The following is a 21,907-nucleotide window of genomic DNA, read 5'->3' as shown; positions in this document are numbered from 1 at the left end:
GGGTAGGGGAGGGGGGCACTGCCTAGAACAAGCTCAGAGAAGGCATTGCCGTTGGCAGGGGGGGAAGAGTACCAGCCTCGCCCAGCTTAGCACAAGCCCCTCCAAACAGCATTGCTATTCTGGACAAGTTGTCCACGAGACAACAGATCAATAGTTACAGTGGGAGCCAGGCTCTGCAGAACAGGGAGGGGACCAAGCAATGGGGCTGAGGCTTCTTCACTTTCCTGTCACAGACCTCTCTGCTCCCATGCACTCTTTCCCACTTGGCCCCCCGCCGCTCCCCATCACAGGAGCTCAGTGCCTGCGTTTGCCAGCGTGAGCACGTGCAGGCACAAGGGGTCACGAGAGCACCTGCACGAGGGGCCATGAGCAGCTGTGGCACATGCATAACCTAGGGTGTAAACGCCATCGGGGCTGGCAGCAAAAACACACAGCCCTGAACCGGTATTATCCAAGCTGAGGCCTCTACCCCTTTTGCTCGGGGACTAACTTCATTTGATAGCGTCAGTCGTGGGCTGTTATTTTTTTCTGCAGAGCAGCCGCTGGAAGGGGACGTGACACTTCAGAGCACGAGCAAAGATCCAACTCTTCATGGGCTCCGGTGCAGGAAGATGCATCATTCACCGGCAAAACAATCCCTATCGATATCACGCACTGAAGAGGCTGGAGCCAAGCTCAGAAGAGCCGAACAGACTCTGGAGTCAGTCATTCCCCCCCGTGCAACCACCTCCCGTAGTGAACCCACAATTCCCTTAGTACTTCTGAAGCAAGTGGAGGATTTTTCTCTCTTCCCTATAGGCCTCATTCACAACAAGGAGGCTGTCCCCACCTGCCGACTCACACCAGGGCTCCTTTGTTCCTAACTGACACCAAACTATTGCTTGCAGTCAAACATGTCTCTCCGCACCCCAACACACACGCACACACGGGTTCACATGGAGAACACAGCGGCCGGGCTAGAACGGCAGTGCTGCCAGAGCTTTCACCACCATGCAGTCCTTCCGGCACCAGCACAGAAGTGCACGCGCCTGCTGGGAAGGCAACGCAGGTGTCAGGCATCCCCACCTGGCTCGTTCTCCTGCCAGTTCTCTGTTTGGTGCCCGTCTCCCAGGATCATTTATTTCTGCATCTGTTCTACGAATGGAAGAGAGGAGACAGCCCTAGGGAGAGCCTGTCCCACGAGGGTCAGGCCAGAGGGCGGGCACGCTTCTCCCGCCAAAGCCCAGCAAACTTCGTCCTGATCTGAGGCACCTCCTGCTGTCCCGTTCCTGGACTATCACACAGCCAGGTCCTTTGGACAGCCAGCACGTGCACCTGGCACAGGGGAAGAGACTGGAGGGGACAGGTCGGGAGAGCCTGAGGCATAGTCCATACATGGCAGTCATATCCAGGTTTCCAAGGGCAGCCCTGGGCCTTGATTTTAATTCCCCGCATTACTCCAAAGGAGAGACTCCTAGTGGGGTAGGGAAGGCTCAGGGACCTTGGCTGAAGCCCCTTCCAGGAGCCAGCCCCGCTTCGCTGCCCACGCTCGGCTCCGCTCTGTTCGCTGGCATGGAGACGGAGGAGAGCTCCGCGTTTGCCTGACACGCTCTTCTGGCCTTGTCACTCTTAACGTGCCACCGACGCAACGCGCAGCCGGTGGAAAGTTGCTCCCGAGCGCACCAGAGCTCAGCTCGGCAGTTTAAGCCATTTACAATATATATATACACGAGAGAGAGAGAGGCAGATCCTAGCCATCAGAAAAGATCTACTAGAGGCTAGTCCGTTTCCAGCAGGCGGAGGAGCGGGTCCGAAACGTGGCGGAGACGCCTCTCCCTCCGCTTTACCCCTCGGACAAAGCTCGCTGCTCCCTCTGAACCCAGCCCGCCTTGCTGAGAGCCGAGGGGGAAACACCGGCCGCGTCTCTCGGCTCGGTGGCAGTCGGGCACCCGGGGGCTTCGAGCCCGCAGCGCCCGGCCCGGCCCGGGGAGCTCGGGAACTTGAGGCGCGCCGGGCGCTGCCGGGCACAGGCAAAGGAGCCCCGCGCCCGCCGTCCCCCCGCGCCCGCCGGCGGCTCCTACCTGAGCGTGGCGCTCTCCCCTTGTCGCACCGTCACGTTGTCCATGGCCTTGGGGAAGGCGGCATCTCCGCTGCGCACGGGCACTCCTGCGGGCACAAGGAAGAGCAGCCTGAGCCCCAGCGCCACCAGCCCCCGCCAGGGCGCGGCCGAGCCCCCCATCCCGGGCGGCGGCGGCGGCGGCGGGTCCCGGCGGCTCAGCGGCGCCCCTGGCAGCCCGGCCCCCGAGCGGCGCGGCGCGCGGCCGGCATCCGCGGGCTGCGCTGGGGCGGAGCGGCGCCCGGGCTAGGGCAGCATGGCAGCGGCGGCGGCGGCGGCGGCTGCAACTTCTCAGCGCGGCGCGGGGCGGCGCGTCCGCTCGTGGGGGCCGCCCGCCCGCCCGCCCGGGCCGGAGCACCTCAGCGCCGCCCGGGGGTTGCCATAGCAGCGCCGCCCGCCCCGGCCCGGCCCCGGCTCCGGCTCCGGCTCCGGCGGCGGAGCGGCGCCCGCGCGCACACACGTGCGCCCCGCCGGGCCGCCCGCTTTAACCCGCGCCGCGCCGCGCCGCGCTCCCCGGGAGCCGCCCCCGCCCCCCTCCCGCGGGGAAACTGAGGCACGGAGCAGGGGACCGCTCAGCACAGCCCTGCCGGCGCCCGCCGTGGCGCTCCGGGGCGGGGGAGAGGGTGGACACACACAGCGTGTCAGAAGGGGCTGAAGGGCCCAGGCAGGAGCGCGGAAACAGCCCCTGCCCCCGCCCCCGCCCCCGCCCCCGGTCGGAGCAGGGCGCTGAGCGTCAGCACGTGGCAGCGGATGGCGAAGGCTAAAAGCGGGCGCTGCGTTTGCCCGTCTAGACGGGGCAGCTCGGTGGGGCGGGGGGAAGGGACCACCTGAGTGGCACTGGGCGAGTCTCAGGCCCTCCCAGCCCCGCTCCGATGGGCATACAACCCTGCCCTCCCTCGCTGTGATGGCGTGGGGATCCACGCGGTAAAGCCCGAGGCCTGCAGGCACTGCCCACCGTGGACACAACAGAGCAGGCCCCCCCAGCTGGTTACCCTCCATGAACACTTCAACAGGAGCCTTCCCTCCTCTCCACCCACCAACCCTGACCCACATCCTGGCCCCTGCTCGGCTCAGCCAAGTCCCAGGGTGGCAGGGGCTGTCGACCACCCCAGGGGGCCAGGCAGGGTTTGAACATTAGTAGGGGGAGGGAGCCGGAGGCAAGAGTCCCTCTGCCCCGCGGTGGCACGTCGGACCCACCTCTCTCGGGTCCGGCTGTTCCCCCGCAAGGATTCAGCAGGCGGGGGCACAGGCAGCGGTGTTAGGTGCCAGCTGGGCAAAATGCAATGATGCCCGGCGTGGAGAAAGTTGCCTCTTCCAATAGCCCCAGCCCAGCCTCCTTGCCGTACTCTCTCTGCCTCCCCATTTCCCCCAGACTAGTGAGTTAACTTCATCTTAAACATCAAACTCCCTGTCCCAAACAGTAATTTCACCCTGAAATGAGGGAACCATCAGCGATTTGGAGGACTTTGCTAATCCAGTCAGTTTTATGTGGAAGGTGATCAGATACCAGGGTGATGGGCAGCAGCTTAAATCCCCGGGGAAAGACAGACAACGTGCTCACGCCAGCACGTGCCAAAGCACATATATCCGTCACCCATCGGCTGCTGCCACAAAGCTGACCAACCCCACCGAGCGCAGGGCAGCGGCATAGGAACATGCAGCCAATGGGACAAAACAACTCCTGAGTGTGACAGGCCAAATTCGTCATTGGCAGGAGCAAAAGCAGCATCTACCGAGCTGCTGCAGCCCTACACCAGGGTTGAATCTGGCCCAGCATTCGGAGATTGTTGATGCCCTTTGATGATTCCAAGTAATTTTCCCCTGCAAACCCTGCCTGTGCATACTAAAACCCAGCCAGACTCCCTGCTCTGTTTCCCTGCCTGTGACTCTCTCTCTTGCATACATACAATGTACATATAAATCAGCTTGTCACAGCTCGTCTCCTCTCCGACAGCTGTAATTGCTTCGGATTTTAAAAATATCCACAGACAATAAACACATGCGTACAAACAGCAAAGAGAAAACCAAATCAAGGGGCCTTTAAATAATTCAGTGGCTCTAGGAGTGGAGGAGCCAGCAGCTGAGTCCAGCTGTGAAGGTTCGGCAGCAGGAGAGCTGGCTCCTCTGGGGATGTCAAAAAGCCTTTTTCCTTAGCCGGATTTGGACTGCGGCAGAAAGGCTTTGGCATATCTGGGGAAAGCGCTTGCAAACTGGTCCTCGTCTGAGCAGCGGATGTGGCATCTTGTCTGATCTCTCCCAGCTTTCTCCCTCCTCATATAAAAGTCGGCAGTCCTGTGCCGGCAACAGGCAGAGAGGAAACACAGCGAGGAAAAATCCTCAGCACGCTCCTTCTCTCTTACAAGGCTAAAGGCCCCCCTCTCCTGGCAGAGACTACAAACAAGGAGGCTCCAGGAGCAAAGGCAGAAGGCTGACAACAAGAGTTCGACACAGATTTAAGGATCCCCGTAACTGGAATGGAAATGAAGGAGACACTGGGCAAAAAGGCGGGTGTAACAGATGAAGCCATGAAAGGGGAAGAAGAGGAAATAATGATACCCCCCAGTTCTGGGGATCATACTCTCCATACTTCCAAGAGAGTATGGAGAAAGGTATAGCCATGTGAAAAAGGGTGAGGGCAGAGGAGAGGAGAGGGACCTGGAGTGCAGAGAAGCAGCTAAAATCCTGAACATGTCAGCAAAGCAACATGATTTTGAGTTGATAGTCACTCCTCTTTCAAAGGCAGAGCGGACAGACTGACGAGGGAAAACTCAGGAGGAGAGGGGAAGCAACTGGGCAGAGCCACAGCACAAAACTCAGCAGTGTCAGATTAGGGAGACTCAAGTAAGCATCCTTCTATCTCTAGATCACGAGGCCCCTCCGCTGCCCAGCTGTGACTGCCATGCAAGCACATTTTCAGCAAACAGATCCCCTAAACTTGCAGCAAAACCCAGTCACAGCAAAACTGTCAAGTTTCACCGATTGTCAAGCAAACGCCCCTTAGATCTACTGAAAACCTTGTGAGCCTCCTGACGCAGGCAGCCTCACTTTCAGGTTTGGGAGTTGTTTTCTTTAAAAAAAAAAAAAAAAATCAACTCAAAAGAAGCCTGAGCAAAAATCTCACAATCTGAACTGACCTGAAGCCTGAAATCTGGATCCAGCTGCAAAATGTGAAGCTATGACTCCCCCATCAATTTGCAGCTAAGATCTGCCTGTCAGCCGAGGCCAGGTGAATCTCAGTCTTTCAGTGCGATGGCAAACATCTGGCACTGCTCTCATGTATAGTTTACTTGTGGACATGTGTGGGAGGACACAGATGTATACATGCTCATAAACACAAACACACAGAGGCACAATGCATCACACAGGAAACTGATACCTGCCAATAGGGAGGAACTGCATTTCCAAAACCCAGTTCATCAGCAAAAAAATACTGGTAAATTTTGAAGTTGACTATGCCTTTAAGAGAGTCACAGAAATACCCTGTTCACTGCTAGATGAGCAATATTTTGTTTTAGTTCACAAAGTATTTTATGTAGAAGGAGCCAGTGAGTCACAGTATAAATCTCGAAGATGGATAAATACTTTGAATCTGAAACTGGCAAATTTCTCCTGAGACTTAATTTGTGTAAAATCTACCCCCAACAGCCATGCAGAGAACTCCCTCACAAGCAAACCTGGTTTTACCAATCCCTTTCATGCTATTGTGCTAAACACTACACGCAGCAAAGCATAGGGTTAAAAACAGTGCAAAGTCTCCCAGACAATATATGCGTGAAACCTGCACAAAGTCAATGCGCGCTTTGACTGGTACGTACCAGGCCCAACAGTCTGAAATAAAAGAAGGATTCATTGAAGACCCAAAGGAGACTGATCCTTCCAACACAACCCATACTGCCTAGTTTTTTTCCATTTCAGACAGCAGGCCCAGTTAGGAAACAAGAGTTCATGTTATGCGGTGGGTGGCGCTTTGGAGCCTCGAGTTGAGTTCAGGAACAGAGATGATGCTCTGTGGCAATTTCCCCCAGTGTCAGAGATCTCACAAACCCTCCAGCCCCCTCTACCCACACCCTGGTGACTTGCCCTTGCACACCTGGGTTTTCCAACAGAGTACAACTTCCCCTCCCAGCCTGGCCCCTAAAAGCAACTCTTTTCCCAGCACCCTTTCTCTCTGCCTGGCTCCCCACTCCAGGGTGCCCACTGCTCACGCCTGGGCAGTGCTCCCTGGGAACCACCTCAAATAACCATTTGATTTAAACGAAGAGGCAGCAGCAGCAGCTGCTGCTGCGTTGGAAGATAAGCGATGATTATTAGCAATATATTTATCGCATTCAAAAAACACTGTGCTCAGTCCCCCCCCATTCCTCCCCTCCCGTCAGGGCACAGTTAGTCTTTAACTGGCATTTATCTAAACTTACAGTAACTGTCTTATTAAATTTAAATTAACTGCACATTTGGGAGCTTTCCCCTGCTGCCAAGCAGGGGCTGTGCTGCTCCAGTCCCTTTCCTCCCTGCACTTTACGCCAGGCTTCTTGCCATAACAAGAACATTTCATTTGCCCTTTAAAAGTCTAGTGGGCTCGGGCTCAGCTCGCTGTCTCTGCTTTCTGTGTCTTAGTCTTTAAGTTCCAGTTAACCTTCTGCAGCCCACGAGCTGGTTTGGAAGGGGACTTAAGAGCTTGAGCTTGGCAGCTTTTTCATGCACAGAACAAGGGGACTGGAGCCAGCTGGGCTCCTCCTGTGGGTGTGAGTGTAACAGCTCCAGGACTGGCCCCAAAGGAGCCAGACAGTCCCACGCCGGTCAAAGCTGGCTAGGGAGGTCAATGAAGCTGGCTAGAGAGGTCCTGTGAGACTCAGGCAGCCATCACCCCATCTCCTAGACTATACCCAAGTGCTTCGGCAGTCATCACCTGCCAGAATCCCAGTTTACACTGGGATGGACTGCAGCAACCTTTAGGCGCCTTAGACTTGCGTCGTTAGGCAGTTCTTGGGCATTTGCCTGGGGTGAGAGATGGAGATACAGTATATCGTTGTCTCTGAAGGGACCCTTTGCCTCCAGACTTATTCTGAGCATCCCCCAGCTACACAGGGTGGAATCAAGGCACCAAAATATCCCTTTTCCTCATATGCTCATACGCAGCAAACATGCACACAAAGTTATTTATACATGGCTACAACTGCACATGCCCCTTTCATGTTAAATATGTATGCAGGGAGTCAAAGAATAATCTTGGAAATCCTGAGCTGCACTGGCACAGTGGAAGTTATTAAACAGAATTGATCTCTGCTGTCGCTGGCGCAAATCAATATTGTTTTTATAGAAATCTGTTTCTTGTCGCATTGTTGTGAACTTACCATGGGCATTAGCGCTTAAGGAGGCATTCTGCACACTCCTGAGCTGCTTTCCATCGGGGTGAGGCAGGTGCCAGGACCAGCTGATGACATCAGATACAGTCAGGCCATAAGCCATCAAATAGCATTTTGTCAGCATATAACATTAATTCAGTGCTCTACAGCTCAATCCATTCTGCATTACAGGAATGGCAGGAGAAGACAGAAAAAAAAGCTGAAGAGGCTAAAATAAAGCACAGGTTGCCTCTTCACGCACAGTATTTGAGAGTTTAGCAGAAGTTTGCTTAACGTGAGCATTTCTGACAGGCTTCCCTTTTGGAAATTCTCTTATGCTTGGCAAGGATTTCTTAGGGTGGTATCTTTTCTTGGACCAACTGCAAAGTCAACCCCAGCAACATCTTCCTAAGCCTATACAAGAAATATGACATCTTCCCAAGGGGACTCATCGTCTGCAACCCTCTAGCTAGCACACATTGACTCCATATATATGCAACACGAGTTCAGAAAAACTGAGCCTAACTCTATCCCAGCTATGCAGTTGGTCCAATAAAAAAAAATATCACCCTAAGAAATCCTTGCCTTTTGCATCATTCCTGGACCATCACAGCTGCAATATCACTCTTATGCTAATGTAATTAATTCTCTGGGGTAGCAAATGTCTCTGCATTACACTCATCTCTGGAGCGCCCGTAGCAGTGGCTTACCCAGCCTGACTTCAGATGCTTCCTTTTCCCTCCTTCTCCAGGTAATCACGCCCCCTGGTACCAGTGTTTTCTTACTAACCCCCCCGCTTCAAGGTCTCTTTTTTTCACATAAATATCTAAACACTGAGTCCTGCAGGTTCACACTTTGCAGGCCCTTTGCTGGGGAATGATAGCAAGCAACCATATGGAGCAGCTTACACAAGCCACCTACCCCTTCGGACCTCTTCCCCGAGTGCTCAGGCTGGTTTTCTACTCCTCCATCACATGCTCCTATTATACTACACCTGGACTGAGCCTGAAACCAATTAGAGGTACGTAGGACTCCACATCTTCCTTGAAGAGCCAGCTTACACTGTACCAAGCCCAAGCGCCCGGGGGAATCTCTAGTCCAATACAACAAACAATGCACTTTCCCCTGCTCTTGTGCATGCCCTGGCCATATCCTGGCACAGCTGTGAAGGGTCAAGCAGGACTGGAGAGGTGCTTGGCCCAGAACATTTGAGGCTGGAGCTAAGCACCCCACAATTCAGGGGACAATCCATTGCACAAATCCTGCTGTACCTGGGACACTTCAGCCCCTGCCTGCCATGGCAATCTCCAGGCTGCTACACCAAACAGCTCTCTGCTGCTTTGTGGAAAGCAGCTGGAAGAAGAGCCAGGGCGCGACTTCGCACTTCAGTGAAGGCCAAGATTTTCAATCCAGGGGTCTAAGTTTGGGCTCCCAACCTCCTCCCTTGCCTTTTTTTTGTCCACTCAACAGATCCCATGGGCACCGATGGAAAACAACGGGTGCTCTGTGGTTTTGAAAAATCAGCCTCTCCCATCCAAGCCCGCTTGCCCATAACCAGCTTCTCAGGCTGGAGCTGGAGCAAACTGCCTCAAAGAGCTGGTCAGGTCTGGGCTCTTGTTTCAGACTCCAAATGAGTTCACGCCAGAAAAGGCCTTGGCACCCTTTCCAAATTGAGCCCCTAGATCTGAGCGAGCTTCCTCCTTTGCTAACCTTCAAGCAACAAAAGCAGGGCTCTCTGCTGCCTTAAAGAACCCACCGCAGTTTCGCCGCCAGCCTTCTTGCCTTCCAGCATGCCTCGTCCAAGAATAATGTTAATAATAACTCTGCCATTAAGCAGGATGCTTGGTTTGAATCGGACGGTTTTGAGAAGCGATCTCGTAAATTAAATTCCCGGGGTACCATCTTTGAGCGTTAACAGGCACAGTTGCCTCTGAATTCTGGGAATCGAGCATAATTACATGGAAATTGACAAGGCACAAATGCCAAGAATTCTGTTAACCTTTAATATCTCGAAAAAACTCTCCCCTTGTAATTATCGCTTTCCTTTGTCTTAAATGTTACTGATGAATATTTAGTGGGATAAGCAAATAAAAGGAGGTTGAGGGGTGCTGGAAAGTGCAGCCCTGTGTGGAACAACTCGGCAAACTTCGCAGCTTGAGACGGGCTCAAGCCGAGAACGCTGACGTCAGCCAGGCACCGAGTCACGCTTGCTCTGTGAGCTGGGCCGGTCGCCCTGCGGCGTTCAGATGTCTGCGTCTGCAGGCACCCTCCGTGGTTTGCACAAGTAGAGCTCTTTGTGGGATCAGAGCCTTGGTAACTGGATCCCGCCAAGATCCATCCCCTTTCGCTCATTTTCTTCCCTGTTCCACGGATTCAGCTGTACTCAGGTCAGTGGGAGATGGGTAGCCCAGCTCACAGAAACAGCCTTTTCTTCAGCTGTTTTTTTCCAAACGACACCTTAGCCCAGAGCCTCTTGAGCAGTGGTTTTCAACTTGCAGCCCGTGGACCCCTGGGGGTCCACAGACTATGTCTAAGGAGTCCACGAAAAGTGACTATGATCAATCAAAAGTATGTGAATACCCACACTTACAATTCAGAGGGCTCTGCACCTCCACTTGAAATTTCTAAAAGGGTCTTCACCTCCACTCAAAATGTTTTAGGGGTCTGCAAATGAAAAGAGGTTGAAAACCACTGCTCTAGAGGATCCCCCTTTGCAGGTAAAAAGCAACACAAGCCTCAAACACCTCCTCACCAGGGCCAGAAATGACACTGCCCTTGCCGCTGAATGACAAACCTGATAGAAGGAAGCAGGCTTTCTCCGGGCATGAACTGCATTAATGCCTGTCATTGCAGTGGCATTTCTTCCCTGTAATGATGAAAAATCTGTGCCGAGAGCAAGGCTTCCCCCCCTGCCATGGCACAAAAGGAGAAGCGGCTGCCCTCTTCTAGCGTATGATCATTCACCAGACCCCAGGGAGGTTCATGATTTGGTGCCCAGGAGAGAGGGTAGCAGAGGATCACGAACAAGCCACGTTTGAAGCGTTCATTATCAGGAGAAAGGGCAGGACAGAGCACTCCCCGCAGCATGCACATAGCAAGATGTGGTTAGAAAGAACTGTTCAGGCATTTCCGTTCTTTCATTATTACATATGACCAACGGCTGTATCCAGAGCCATGGCAGGGAAAAGCAGCATCACCCTGCCCGACGCATCGAAAAAATAAATCTCCATTTTGCCAGGCAAGAGGGCTCTAATCAGCATTTCAGTCCAGCACAGGCCTGGTCAGACTCTAATTGGCTGTAGCTGTAACATTTTCTGCCTGCCATCCGGTGACACTGACAAAAGGCAGAAGAAACTCTCTCCTGACTACGAGCATATCGCAGGAATCATGTGCAGCTGGTGCCTTCCACCTGATCGACCTACTTGATTAGCCTGAGCCCACAACTCCAGGAGGAAACGCCACAAGTGGAAGCTAAGGACCCCGTTCTGCAAGCAATTCTGAATATGCTTAGCTTGTTCCAGGGGAGCAGCCCCCAGAGTAGGAAAAACAGCCTCTGGTTACGGCACCGGCCTGGGGCTAGAATATCCGAATTAGTTTCCCAGTTGTGCTACCAACTCCTTGCGTGACTTGGCCAAGTCAATTCATTCCCGTGCTCAGCTCAGCCTCTGAGAGGGGTAACACTTCTTTTTTTCTCCCAGTCTTGAGCTCTTCTAGTTGACTGGATAGTACCTGAGTGGAAAACCCGATGACCTTGTGCAAATGAATAATGCCTTGCATAACAGGCCCTCAGCATTATGGGCTGACTCTACACAGCAGTGCCAAAGGGCAAGTACAGCAAGTACCAGTCTGCCTGTGTTAGCTTCCTCTAGCTAGTGGTGAAGACAGCTACATAGGGTTTAGCACATGCTAGCAACCAGAGCACTGGCCCAGGGGCCCTGGAAAGGGCCACTGACCACTGCCATATGGAAAGCCCATATGACTATGTCTTCTCTGTTCCTGTTACCCATAGTAGCACAGGCAGGCTAATGCATGCTGCAACCAGCCATTCATATTGCTTTGTAGACTCAGGTGAAGCCTGGGCTTAAACATTTGCATGTAAAAGAGGGTGATCCCAGCTTCTGGTACTTCTCTGTGGTCTCACTGCAGGGCGACCGGGCCTCAGGGTGGAACAGCTTAGTCTTCACAAAGCTTTCCCTCTTCAGACAACCTGAGTCCTTTGCAAAAGCAGGATCCAAGCCAAAGAGGTTTTTATTCAAAGAAAGCAGAAGAGAAAATTAAAGGAGAGAGAATCATAGAGAACGATATGGAAGAGGACTCCAGAGGTCATCTAGTCCAACCCCCTGCCTGAGGCAGGATCATCCCTATCCAAACCATCCCATATAAACCATAATCAAAACTCTGCATGGATACTGTCAACCCTGACACAACATAGACATAACACCCTAACCTGCCACAGGTAAAGCAGGGGAACCGTGGCAGCCACGGTTAGATAATCAGACAAGTCACTTCCCCCTCTGAGTAGATGGCCGAGAAACTGGCTCCCCTGTTACAGAAAAAGAAACAGATACCCAAGGCCAGAGATGGGCCCAGGCTGCTAATGTCAGATATGGACACGCACCCCACTTGGTTTGGATCTGAGCCCACTGCAAGTGCAAATATGGAGCAAACCCGCCTGGGACTGCCCTGTGCAGAACCAGCCTGATTGCTTCTGACCCCAGCACATGGCAGATGCTCGCTCGCTCGCTCTCTCTGCCTTAAATTAGAGAGAGATTTCCAGTCTCCAAGCTGCTTTTATGTCCCGTTAAAAGGTTATAAAAGCTGTCTTTATATTCCAATAAAGGGATATAAAAACAACCTTTTTTACAGTTCAATAAATGTGGTTAACTTTTCCCCCCATTAACGATCCTTTCTGCAGTGTCGTAAGCACATGTTGGCTGCTGCCAGGAGCTGAAGTAATGCGACGTTACGATACTATGAGGGAGGCCACCCTGGAGAGATTTGGCCCCGGCTTGGAAGCAAAGCTTCAGGGCTGAATGTGTAACCACTACAGCCACAGGTTCAGGGCTTCCCAGCAGACAGCTCAGGCCTGCGTTTCAGTGAGAGAGATGGGGTGCTGCACTCATACAAGCATCAGGCGGAAAACAACTGGCCAGTGCCACAAACGTCTTGTTGGGGTCTCTGTTTGCACCAGGGATTTGCCTGGCTGCAGTGAGCGTGAGCAAGTACCGGAGAGGCTGCAGATGAGGATGGGCAAAGCACTGACCAGTACAATGCATGGCCTCAACTGGGCCAGGGATGAGGTCACCCAACTGGATATGGCAAACCCTGATTTCTATGGGCTATATCATAAGCCCTTGCTTGTCTGCTGATATGAAGAGAAGCTGACTGTCAACAAAGAGTCTCCCTGCCTCCTGGATTGTCTTTGGCCCTCTGCCACTGATCTCCTGTGGGACCTTGGGCACCCCTTCCCCAGTGCTCTGCTCCCTGCCCCACTCCTCATCTCTCGTGTTCACTCAGATCAAGTCTTTGGGGCAAGGGCAGGGGCTGTCTCTGTCCATGCATCGGGGCAGCCCTATTGCAGCAAGACCTGATCTCAGCTCAAGCACCTGGATATTGCTCCAATGATTACATTTATTGTTTGTACAGCTATCCCGTGATCTGCAATCAGTCTTCCTCAAAAACTCCTCTTTCCTAGGAGGTGTAAGGAAGAGGATCTAGCCAGTGCCTCCACTCATCTCCCAGCCTCTGGAGGTATTCAAACAAGGATGTGTTTTATACTGGTGACAGTTTGTTCTGGAAAGGTGAGCACAATTCGCATGAATCAAGCTGACTTGGGTCTCATACATCATCCCCCAACAGCACCAGCATGAAGGACTGGAGGGGCACAAGTTCCAGAATGGAGGCTGGAGGAGTACGTTTGTCAGTGATGATCTATTAGCAAGAAAGAAACAATGCGGAGCTGGGACTGCATAAACTTGGATGAAGCAACAGAAGGGAGGAGAGCTAGACACACTCAGGTCCATAAATAAAGCCTGCATGATGTGGACTGTTAGCAAGAGAAACTCTAAACTCAACAGAAGGAGTTTGGAGGCTTCTTGTTCTAAAGAGACAGTCCACAGCCCCCGGGTGCACACACGCTTAAAGTCACAATTCTTTCTACAGCAGCGTATCTCCTCTCCATACCATCACAAAGATCATCTAGCCCAGTGATTCCTAACCAGGGTGCCATGGTACCCTGGAGTGCCTTGAGATCCTTTCCAGAGTGCCCATGCAATGTTAGTACCGTTTGGTGTGCAAACATGTTTCACACAATAAATGCAGAGGCGTCAAATAAGAATCCAGAGTGTTAAACACATTCTGCCCTGTTGTGATCTTGCCAAGTTCCCTGTAACAGGAGAATTGCTCTGGTATTTTTTTCTGCAGCCAAAAAGGAAGTGAAAAGCAAGAGCTTGCATTTTCCGAGGGGGACCTCAAGTGTACTGGGAGATGCCTAAAAAGGTTGAGACCTGCTGGTCTGGTCATTGGTCACACAGTTCAGAGACTGGTGAGAGCAGAGTGTATCCACTCATTGTAACCCTACTTCCATTCACGCCCCACCCTGCACCTACTTGCATATGTGCATAACTGCGTCAAGCAACAAGCATCCAGACTGCCTTCTTGAGCCAAGATTTGCAGCCACACAAAGCAGTGTGACTTTGAAAGAGGCAAGCTAATTAATCCGGCTAATTGACATGACTGGGCTTGTATTAAGGATGCACACGAGCGATAAGGCCAAGGCAGAGGGCACGGGGAGGAGGTGAGCGCCAGCAGCTCCCACGAGAACACCGGAGGTGTTTACAAGCCCTGACACAAGAAAATCCATACTTGCTCTGGCTTTTGGAGGAGTGGCTCCCTTATTGAGCTCCTATTAGCAATTTCCAATCAGCTTTTATTAGCCCTGGATCGATCTGCTGCTCGCTGCAGTGGGAATGGAGGCCTGAGCATGCCGGGAACTCCTGTACTGTGTCACCTTAGCAGACTCCGGCCAATGGGCTCCTGCAGCCGGTGAAACCTGCTGGCATGGAGGCTCAGCTCTGTCGCAGACACAGCTCCGAGCATAAAGTCAAGCCAAAACGGCCCCTTCTCAGGCACGCTCCTGCTGCTACCTCTCACCAGGGGCTGACCAGCATGCCTAGGGGAGGGCCAATGCCAGGCTTTGCACCCAGACCCCCTGCCCAGCTGTTCTGAGTAGGGAGGGATGCATTGCCATGTATCTGTCTGACAGCCACGTTACTCCTGCTGTGGAGCCGAGAGTTGGCGAAGCAGGCGCATGGCTGGAAGGGGGCCGGCCAGCCCTGCCAGGCACAGCACCTGCAGCCAGCGGGAGGTGGCTTGCCCAAAGCGAGCACGAGAGGAAGCAAATGCAAACAAGAGAGAAGTATGCACAATCCTGATCACACAGACCGTGTCTGCATGTGGAAGCAGGAGAAAGAAGGGCCAACACCTTCAGGAACAATTTGTCATGCTATAACCCTTCCCCCATCCCCCCTTTTACTTCATGTGCCTCGTCTCTCACCCAGTGTGCTGCTCATGCTACATGAGGTGATTTGAAAGCTGAGGACAGCTGGGCAGCCTCAGACGCTCGCTCGCAGGGAGTGCTGGCCCACAAGGGGAATTTCAGGAGACCGAGCTGGTGCAGCATCCCTGCCTGCTGGGGGCCATCACTTAGAGGCACTGGTGCCAAATCCCACGGTTGAGGAATAGCTCAGAGAGAGCCATTCCCCCTCTGGGCCTGTGTGGTAAGTTAATGGACCACATGCAGTGGCACCAAAGCTATGCAAAATGAGATGAAGCTGATTATTGGGGTGCATTTAGTACCTATTAGGGAAAGAAAGCTTTGTAAATGGGTGCATGCGAGGCAGTATGTGCAGGTATGTGAGGCAGGTACCCATTAGATTAGAATTACAAAGAAAGGCAGCAGCAGGGATGCCAATTTTGGGTCTGCTCAAAGGGATGCAGCCAGGGATACAATCAGATATGATGGAACGACTGTGATGCAAAAGAATTGCCAGTCCATGGGAAATTCTGCTCTTCTGCACTGTGTTCATGTTTCAAGATGCCCCACACAAGAGAGATCCTTGAAAAAAATTACACTTGGAAACTTCAAAACATTTTGCTTCAGCAATGCAATTATGGACAGTATTAAATAGAGCATCCTCAATATTGTAATATAAGAAGGAAGCAAGCAAAGCAAAATGGGAAAGGTTTAAACAAAATGTTTAAGACTAGGGGCTTCCAAAATGCTAGGCCAACAGACCATGGTCGAACTGAACCATTTCTTGTGGATTGAAGGCAGGTGGTGCAGCCCATGGATCCCTTCCCTTGGTCTGATGAACCACTAATATAGACATATTTCTGGCAACAGTAAGCAGATTTCTGCAAACATGGATGTCAGTAGAACTGTATCCTCAGGTGGAAAACTTCTCTCTTGAAAAGGTTTCAGCCTGCTATAGTGATGTTTCAAGAGCCCCACGAGGGCCTTGGAGAACCATGACAGCACTTCACGCATGCATGTCACCAGCCCACAGGAACGGTAACAGCCTTGGAAATACAGGGCAGGATAACACAGGAGTCAGCAGGAGTAGCAACAAGCAGCCGGAGTTATGATGGGTGAGGAAGTAGAGACTGAGACTGTCCCAGGCCACCCCTCACATCTGACAGCTCAGATCCAAAATAGTGGAGGCAGGAGCATACTGTTCACATGCATCCCACCTCTCCCCCAGTCATGCAGGAAGCAGAGAAAACACAGCAAGGACCAAGCAAGAAAATGAGCAAGATCACACAGCTACAGGAGAAGCCTGATAGTTGGACAAGGGGATCCCTGTGTGGGATCTTCAACCCCATGATTCAGTGACCTCTGGGCCCCTGGCACTAGATACCCCGGGCTAGTCTATACATGATTTTGTATTGTCAGAACAGAGTGTAGGAGTACACTGGTTTTACAAAGTGTGGGAACTAGCTACACCAATGCTAGCATCTTCATAAAGAATTAATGCACCCCACCTAATGATTTAACAATATCCATCTCCCAGTAAGTACAAGGTTTGTGTGCAGAAATATAGGACTGGAAGGGTCTTCCTTGAACCATAAAGTCCAGTTCCCTGTATTCACACACAGTTGTTAACCAAAGCAAGCCTCCAAACTACCACACCAAGCTCATGGCCCTAGCTACAAGGCACAATCAATCACCAAAACATCAAGAATACTGTACAGATAAGAGATATGTCACTGATCTGGTTACTATACGCTCAGAAGATCCTAGAAAAAGGACCATGACTCTGTGCTAAAAACAAAGGCAACCTCCTCCCCCTCTCCTGAATCCTTGCCCATCTCTCCTAGGGGAGAACTTCCTTCAGACCCTAGACACATGCAGTGACTGGTATGACTCAAAAGCCCTTAGACAAACTGGAAAGCCCTCCAAATATCTCCTGGGTGAAATTCTTGTTCTCATCACCGGGAAGTTCCATTTTAAGGACATTTTTCAGATTTTGTTAATAAATATGAAAATGCTAAAGGTTAAACTTTTTTTGTTGGGTTTCAACAATTGAAAAGTACAGGTGAAAAAACCCAAAGAATTTCAGCCAACACAGCCTTTGAGTTAGGCCAGAAAAGTTCATTAGAGGGAACAACTGTGAGAGGCAAGGGGTTTTATGGGGGATATTTTATATTGACCTATTCCATGGGAGAGAGTTAAGCAGGCTTTCAGGACCCTTCCTCAGGTCTTATTTGGGACAAACGTTTTCAACGCCATGACAATTTTTGAAGAATTTTTTTTATGAAAACTGTTTCATCATTATTTTTTGTAGGAAGAATAAGTGTTTCTTGATTGGCTCAAGTCATGACTCAGTCTCCTGATGCTACAGCCACATTCCCTTCTCCTCTAGCTTGGTAGGAAGGTCTATATGTGCGAGCGAGGAGGAAGTTGGGACTTCTGGGAGGGACGGAAGGAAGGAAGGACCCTGTTTTCTGTCGTTACCAGAAGTCGCAGCATAGAAGAGACTGAAAACCACAGAGTTACAGGACACCTGATTCAATGCCTAGAAACACACAAAACTCATGTTTTCAACTCACACTACCGAGGCAATGGGAGCATGCTTTGTGCCAGTAGTGCCAGGTGAGACCTGTGCACCGTGCAGCTGACATACCATGCATGCCCTAGCAGGGAAATGCGACACTTTTTGCCCAAATGCACACTGCATTATGAGCGTGTGCATGAATACACATGTTAAATTATATGCATGTTCATATATTAGCATGCGTGTCTGCATATAAAAAAAGAGTAGTGGGGGAGTGGAAAACCTGCCAAGTGCCTTGCATTCTTCAGAGATAAAGCTTGTAGCTGTGTTGGTCTAAAAGTACAAGCAGTCAGTATGGTAAAGGTGATATCTTTTATTACACCAACTGAAACATGGAAGATACTGCAGTTAGCCATTTTGAAATGAAAGCTTCATAAATTTACAAGAAGGAAGCAAAATTCAGTACTCTGAGACCTGGAAGCGAACACCCCTGCTCCAGCCTTTTGTTTCGAACCAAATTTGCATACTTTCAGAGCAGTCTCAACCCAACAGAAATTTCTTGCCCAGGAGAACCTTTCCATCATCCTGTGACATATGAAACATCTTAACAGGAAAGAAGCATAATTAAACTTCCTCCTTGCCATCCCACCTTTGAAGTAAGTGACGGGGATGATCCAGGCCGTGATCCAGCCCACCGATTACTACCCCATGGTCCTAATCCATGCGGGAACTAATGACGCAGCCAAGAGAAGCCCTGATTGCCTAATGGCGGACTACCACGCTCTGTGGGGCGTGCTGAAGGAGATAGGGGCACAGCTGGTTTTCTCTTCTGTCCTACCAGTGAGCGGACGTGGAAGACGGCATGAGACGTGCATCACAGAGACCAACTGGTGGCTTCGGGAATGGTGTCTCAAGGTGGGCTTTGGCTTCCTCAACAACGACCCGCACATCATGACAAGAGACATGCTCAGATGGGATGGGCTCCACCTTTCCCCTAAAGGTAAGCGTGTGTTTTCTTCTAGGTTGGCGGATCTCCTCCGGTGGGCTTTAAACTAGGCTCACTGGGGGAAGGGGAAGACGAGGGCGGAGGAAGTCTCGGACTGCCAAACTATACTGCGGTTGCTTGGGGATGCAGGGGGACAGTCAGGAAGGCCAAGGCGGAGATGGGACTGGGACTAGCTTCCTGGATCGAAGACAACAAGAAGTCCTTTTTTAAATACATAGAAGGTACCAGGTAATGTGGGACTCCTGCCAAAAAGAAGGTACCAGGTAATGTGGGGCCCCTGCAAGACGTGCTAGGAAATCTGGTTGTCATACCAGACGACAAAGCTAACTTATTTAATGACTTGTTTGCCTCCATTTTCCTGAACAGGGACTGGGTCACCCCCCCCCCCCAACTCAGGCCCCAAGGGAGGTGCACCTAGGCCAAGGGTCAGTGAGGATCTAGTCAGGGAACTTGTGGAGGGACTGGATATATTCAAATCAGCTGGTCCGGACGATCTCCACCCCCAAGTGCTGAGGGAATTGGCTGAGGCCATTGCAGGACCCTGGCACGGCTGTACGAGCACTCGAGGTGCTCTGGTGTGGTGCCAGAGGACTGGAAGGGGGCCAACATGGGAGGAAGGAGGACCCAGGTAACTATAGGCCAGTTAGTCTTACCTTGATCCTGGGTAAGCTTTTTGACAGAGTTATCTGTTTCTGGGCGCCGCACTTCAGGAGGGATGTGGACAACATGGAGAGGGCCCAGAGGAGGCCACTCGCATGGTCAGGGGGCAGCAGGGCAGGCCCTACGAGGAGAGGCGACGGGACCTGAACCTGTTCAGCCTCCACAAGAGAAGGCCAAGGGGGGACCAGCAGGCACTGGGGGAGCCCCTGTTCCCCCGAGCACCGCCAGGAGTGACCAGGAATAACGGTCACCAGCTGGCAGAGGGCAGATTCAGACTAGGCATCAGGAGGCGGCACTTCACGGTCAGGGCGGCTAGGATCTGGAACCAACGTCCAAGAGAAATGGTGCTGGCCCCATTGCGCTTGGCTCTGTAGAAACGTAGAATAAGAGACGATACCTGCTCCAAAGAGGCCGGCAGTCTCGGGAATTAAGTTTGTGCTTAGTATCCCTATTAAACCAGGAAACCTGATGTGGGAGGAGAGACAAACAGTTGTGGAGGGGGCTGTGGGGATGGAGAATACACCTGTGCATCTTGTGCCTTAGACATGTCCCTCTCTACCTGCACCAGACAGTTCCCATTTTAGCCCATCACGTGATGCCTTTTTCAACGGGGGGGGGGGGGGGGGGGGAATAAAAAGACAACTTTGTCGCATTTAAATTTAATTATATATATATAAAAAATACCCTCAAGTGAGCCATTGTGAGAGTCGCTCTCTAAAACACCACAGGAAATATTAAAATGGGAGAGTGGATTTAGAGGAGAATGGTTCGTAAATGCCTGCGGTTAGGAGGATAAAAGCAAAGGCTGCAGTCTTGGATGTGTCTCACTTCAAACAGCCAAAGAGAAAAAAAAAACCCAGATATGTACTGTTAAATTCTGCCCCAGATCTGCCAACACAGAAACTTTTACTCCACTTTGAATGTGGCAACAAAATTATCTCCTTGGGAAGCCGGTGCCTCCAGGCACTTATTTGGGATGCGACGGGAGCTGAGCTGTGAACTCAGGCTCTCTTATTCCACAGTACTGGTGTTTATTTGAACCAAGGCACTGTCTGGTCTACCAGCCATGAGCCACTGTGCCAGATGCTTGCGCAGGGGAACAGGAACCTGTCTCAGCCCCCAAAACCTGGTCGGGGTGGTGAGCAATTAAGAGTTACGCGAAGGATACTGGTCAGGCAAGAAGAGGAGATCTAGGGACACTGGACTACGCAGAGCCTAGCCTGCTGTATTTGAAGCCACCTCTTGTCCAAAAGCAGCAGCTCCAGCCTCTTGAGCACCCCATGCTGGTCAGAAAGGGCTGATGTTGGGCTGTAAGAAGACGACAGGAAAGAGCAGGGTCCTGCCATTGCAGCGTGCACTAGAGAAATGTGCTCAGAGCCGCTGAGGAATGGACTAGGCTCCACATTACAGGAGGCGGCAATCCCCACCACCAACAAAACCCTTGTCAATCTGGCGCAGGAAAATTTCTTCCGGATCCCAAGTCTGGTTCTCAGTCTGATGCTGAGCACGTGACTGAGATCCACCGGCCTGGCACCAGACGGGTTACTCAGCGCCACTGGGAAGCACCAGGGCAGTCTAGACCATCTCCCACTTGCAGCCGTGGCTAAATGAAGGAGTAAAAAGCAGGAGCAAAATAATGCTTTCAAAGAACAAAGCATTTTCTCCCTGCCCCTGCAAGCAACCAGTAAATCTCCAAAGTACGGGATTGCCAGACACCTCCCACTAGCAAAGAGCCTACAAGCCGTTTCCTTTCATAAGGATGTGTAGCTTTCTTAGCATGTGCATCGTAAGGACATACATGCCAAGACACCACATATTGCACCCTCCAATTGCTATTCCCAGGGCACCCTAATCTGCCAGATCTTTCCCAACTGAGGGAAGAAGGGTGTGAGGGAGGAGGTAGAGACCCTCAGGGCAATGGGCTGGCAGATTTTTTTTTTTTAACTGACCTGACACTGCCCTGGTATGTTGTGTTACTGCTCTAGGTCCTGCTTGAACCACCTCCGTGTTCATTCATTTATCAGGGAGCCCAGAAAGAGGGAAACGGAGGCAGCAGGCACACAACAGGATGTCCGTGGTCAGAACAAGCTCAACCATACACAATACTGTGCAGGTAATGACTGAGACAGCCCCTGCCCTGAGAAGCATACTACCACAGGTGATGGGTGAACAAGGGGAAAGCACCAGGAAAGTATGCAATGGGTGCGATCCCAGGGCAGCACCTTAAAAAGCAGCACCTGGCTCCATCAATGCCCCGCTGGGAGCTTGCTGTTGGAGCCGTGAGGCTGCTTCCCTCCCCAGCCCAAACCACTTTCCAGTGTTGCTGCAAGCTGTCAAAAGAGCCCCCGTGCTTCATCAGAGAGCTGGAGGCATTTCAGTGCCAGGGAGGCAATTTGTAAAACCTGCGCCAGCAGCATCTCTGCCAGGCTTTGGGCACCTCTCGAACAATCCTATCTGCATGCCTGAGGTCCTGCCATGGTGTCCATTGCCACCGCACCTGGCACCTCAAAATATTTAATGCATCAACCCTCATGGCACTTCTCTATTCTTTGGAGTAGAGAAGGGCCATCGCCTCCATTGTGTATGTGAAGAATGGAGGCACACTGCAGCTAAGAGACATTATACATGTGCTCAGAGCCTGAACTCCCACAGACACTTAGCCCTGGAAATCAAAAGGAATTCAAGTTTAAAAAAAAAAGTGACCCAAACTGTCTGAAGCTCAGAGGGTCTGTGATGGGGCAGGGGACTG

General features: G+C 51.8%; 1 protein-coding gene across 6 annotated transcripts in view; it reads right to left on the bottom strand.

Moving 5' to 3' along the window:
- The window catches only part of NTM (neurotrimin), a 623,570-nt gene that overhangs the window by 251,585 nt on the left and 350,078 nt on the right, over positions 1–21,907 (bottom strand). For 5 of the 6 annotated variants that reach the window (XR_016439146.1, XM_090027298.1, XM_090027300.1 and 2 more), the window contains exon 2: positions 2,061–2,145. Coding sequence is in view for 5 of the 6 variants with exons in the window: in XM_090027298.1 (XP_089883424.1) it covers positions 2,061–2,145 (85 nt within the window). In the remaining variant the exon portion in view is untranslated. Of the gene's footprint in view, positions 1–2,060; positions 2,547–21,907 lie in introns of those variants that run through there. The other variant, XM_090027302.1, reaches the window with a different exon arrangement.

This window comes from Crocodylus siamensis, chromosome 14 (assembly GCF_052110815.1).
Source record: "Crocodylus siamensis isolate JL-2025a chromosome 14, ASM5211081v1, whole genome shotgun sequence".
Lineage (NCBI taxonomy): Eukaryota > Metazoa > Chordata > Crocodylia > Crocodylidae > Crocodylus > Crocodylus siamensis.
This window is presented reverse-complemented; position numbering and strand designations above follow the sequence as displayed.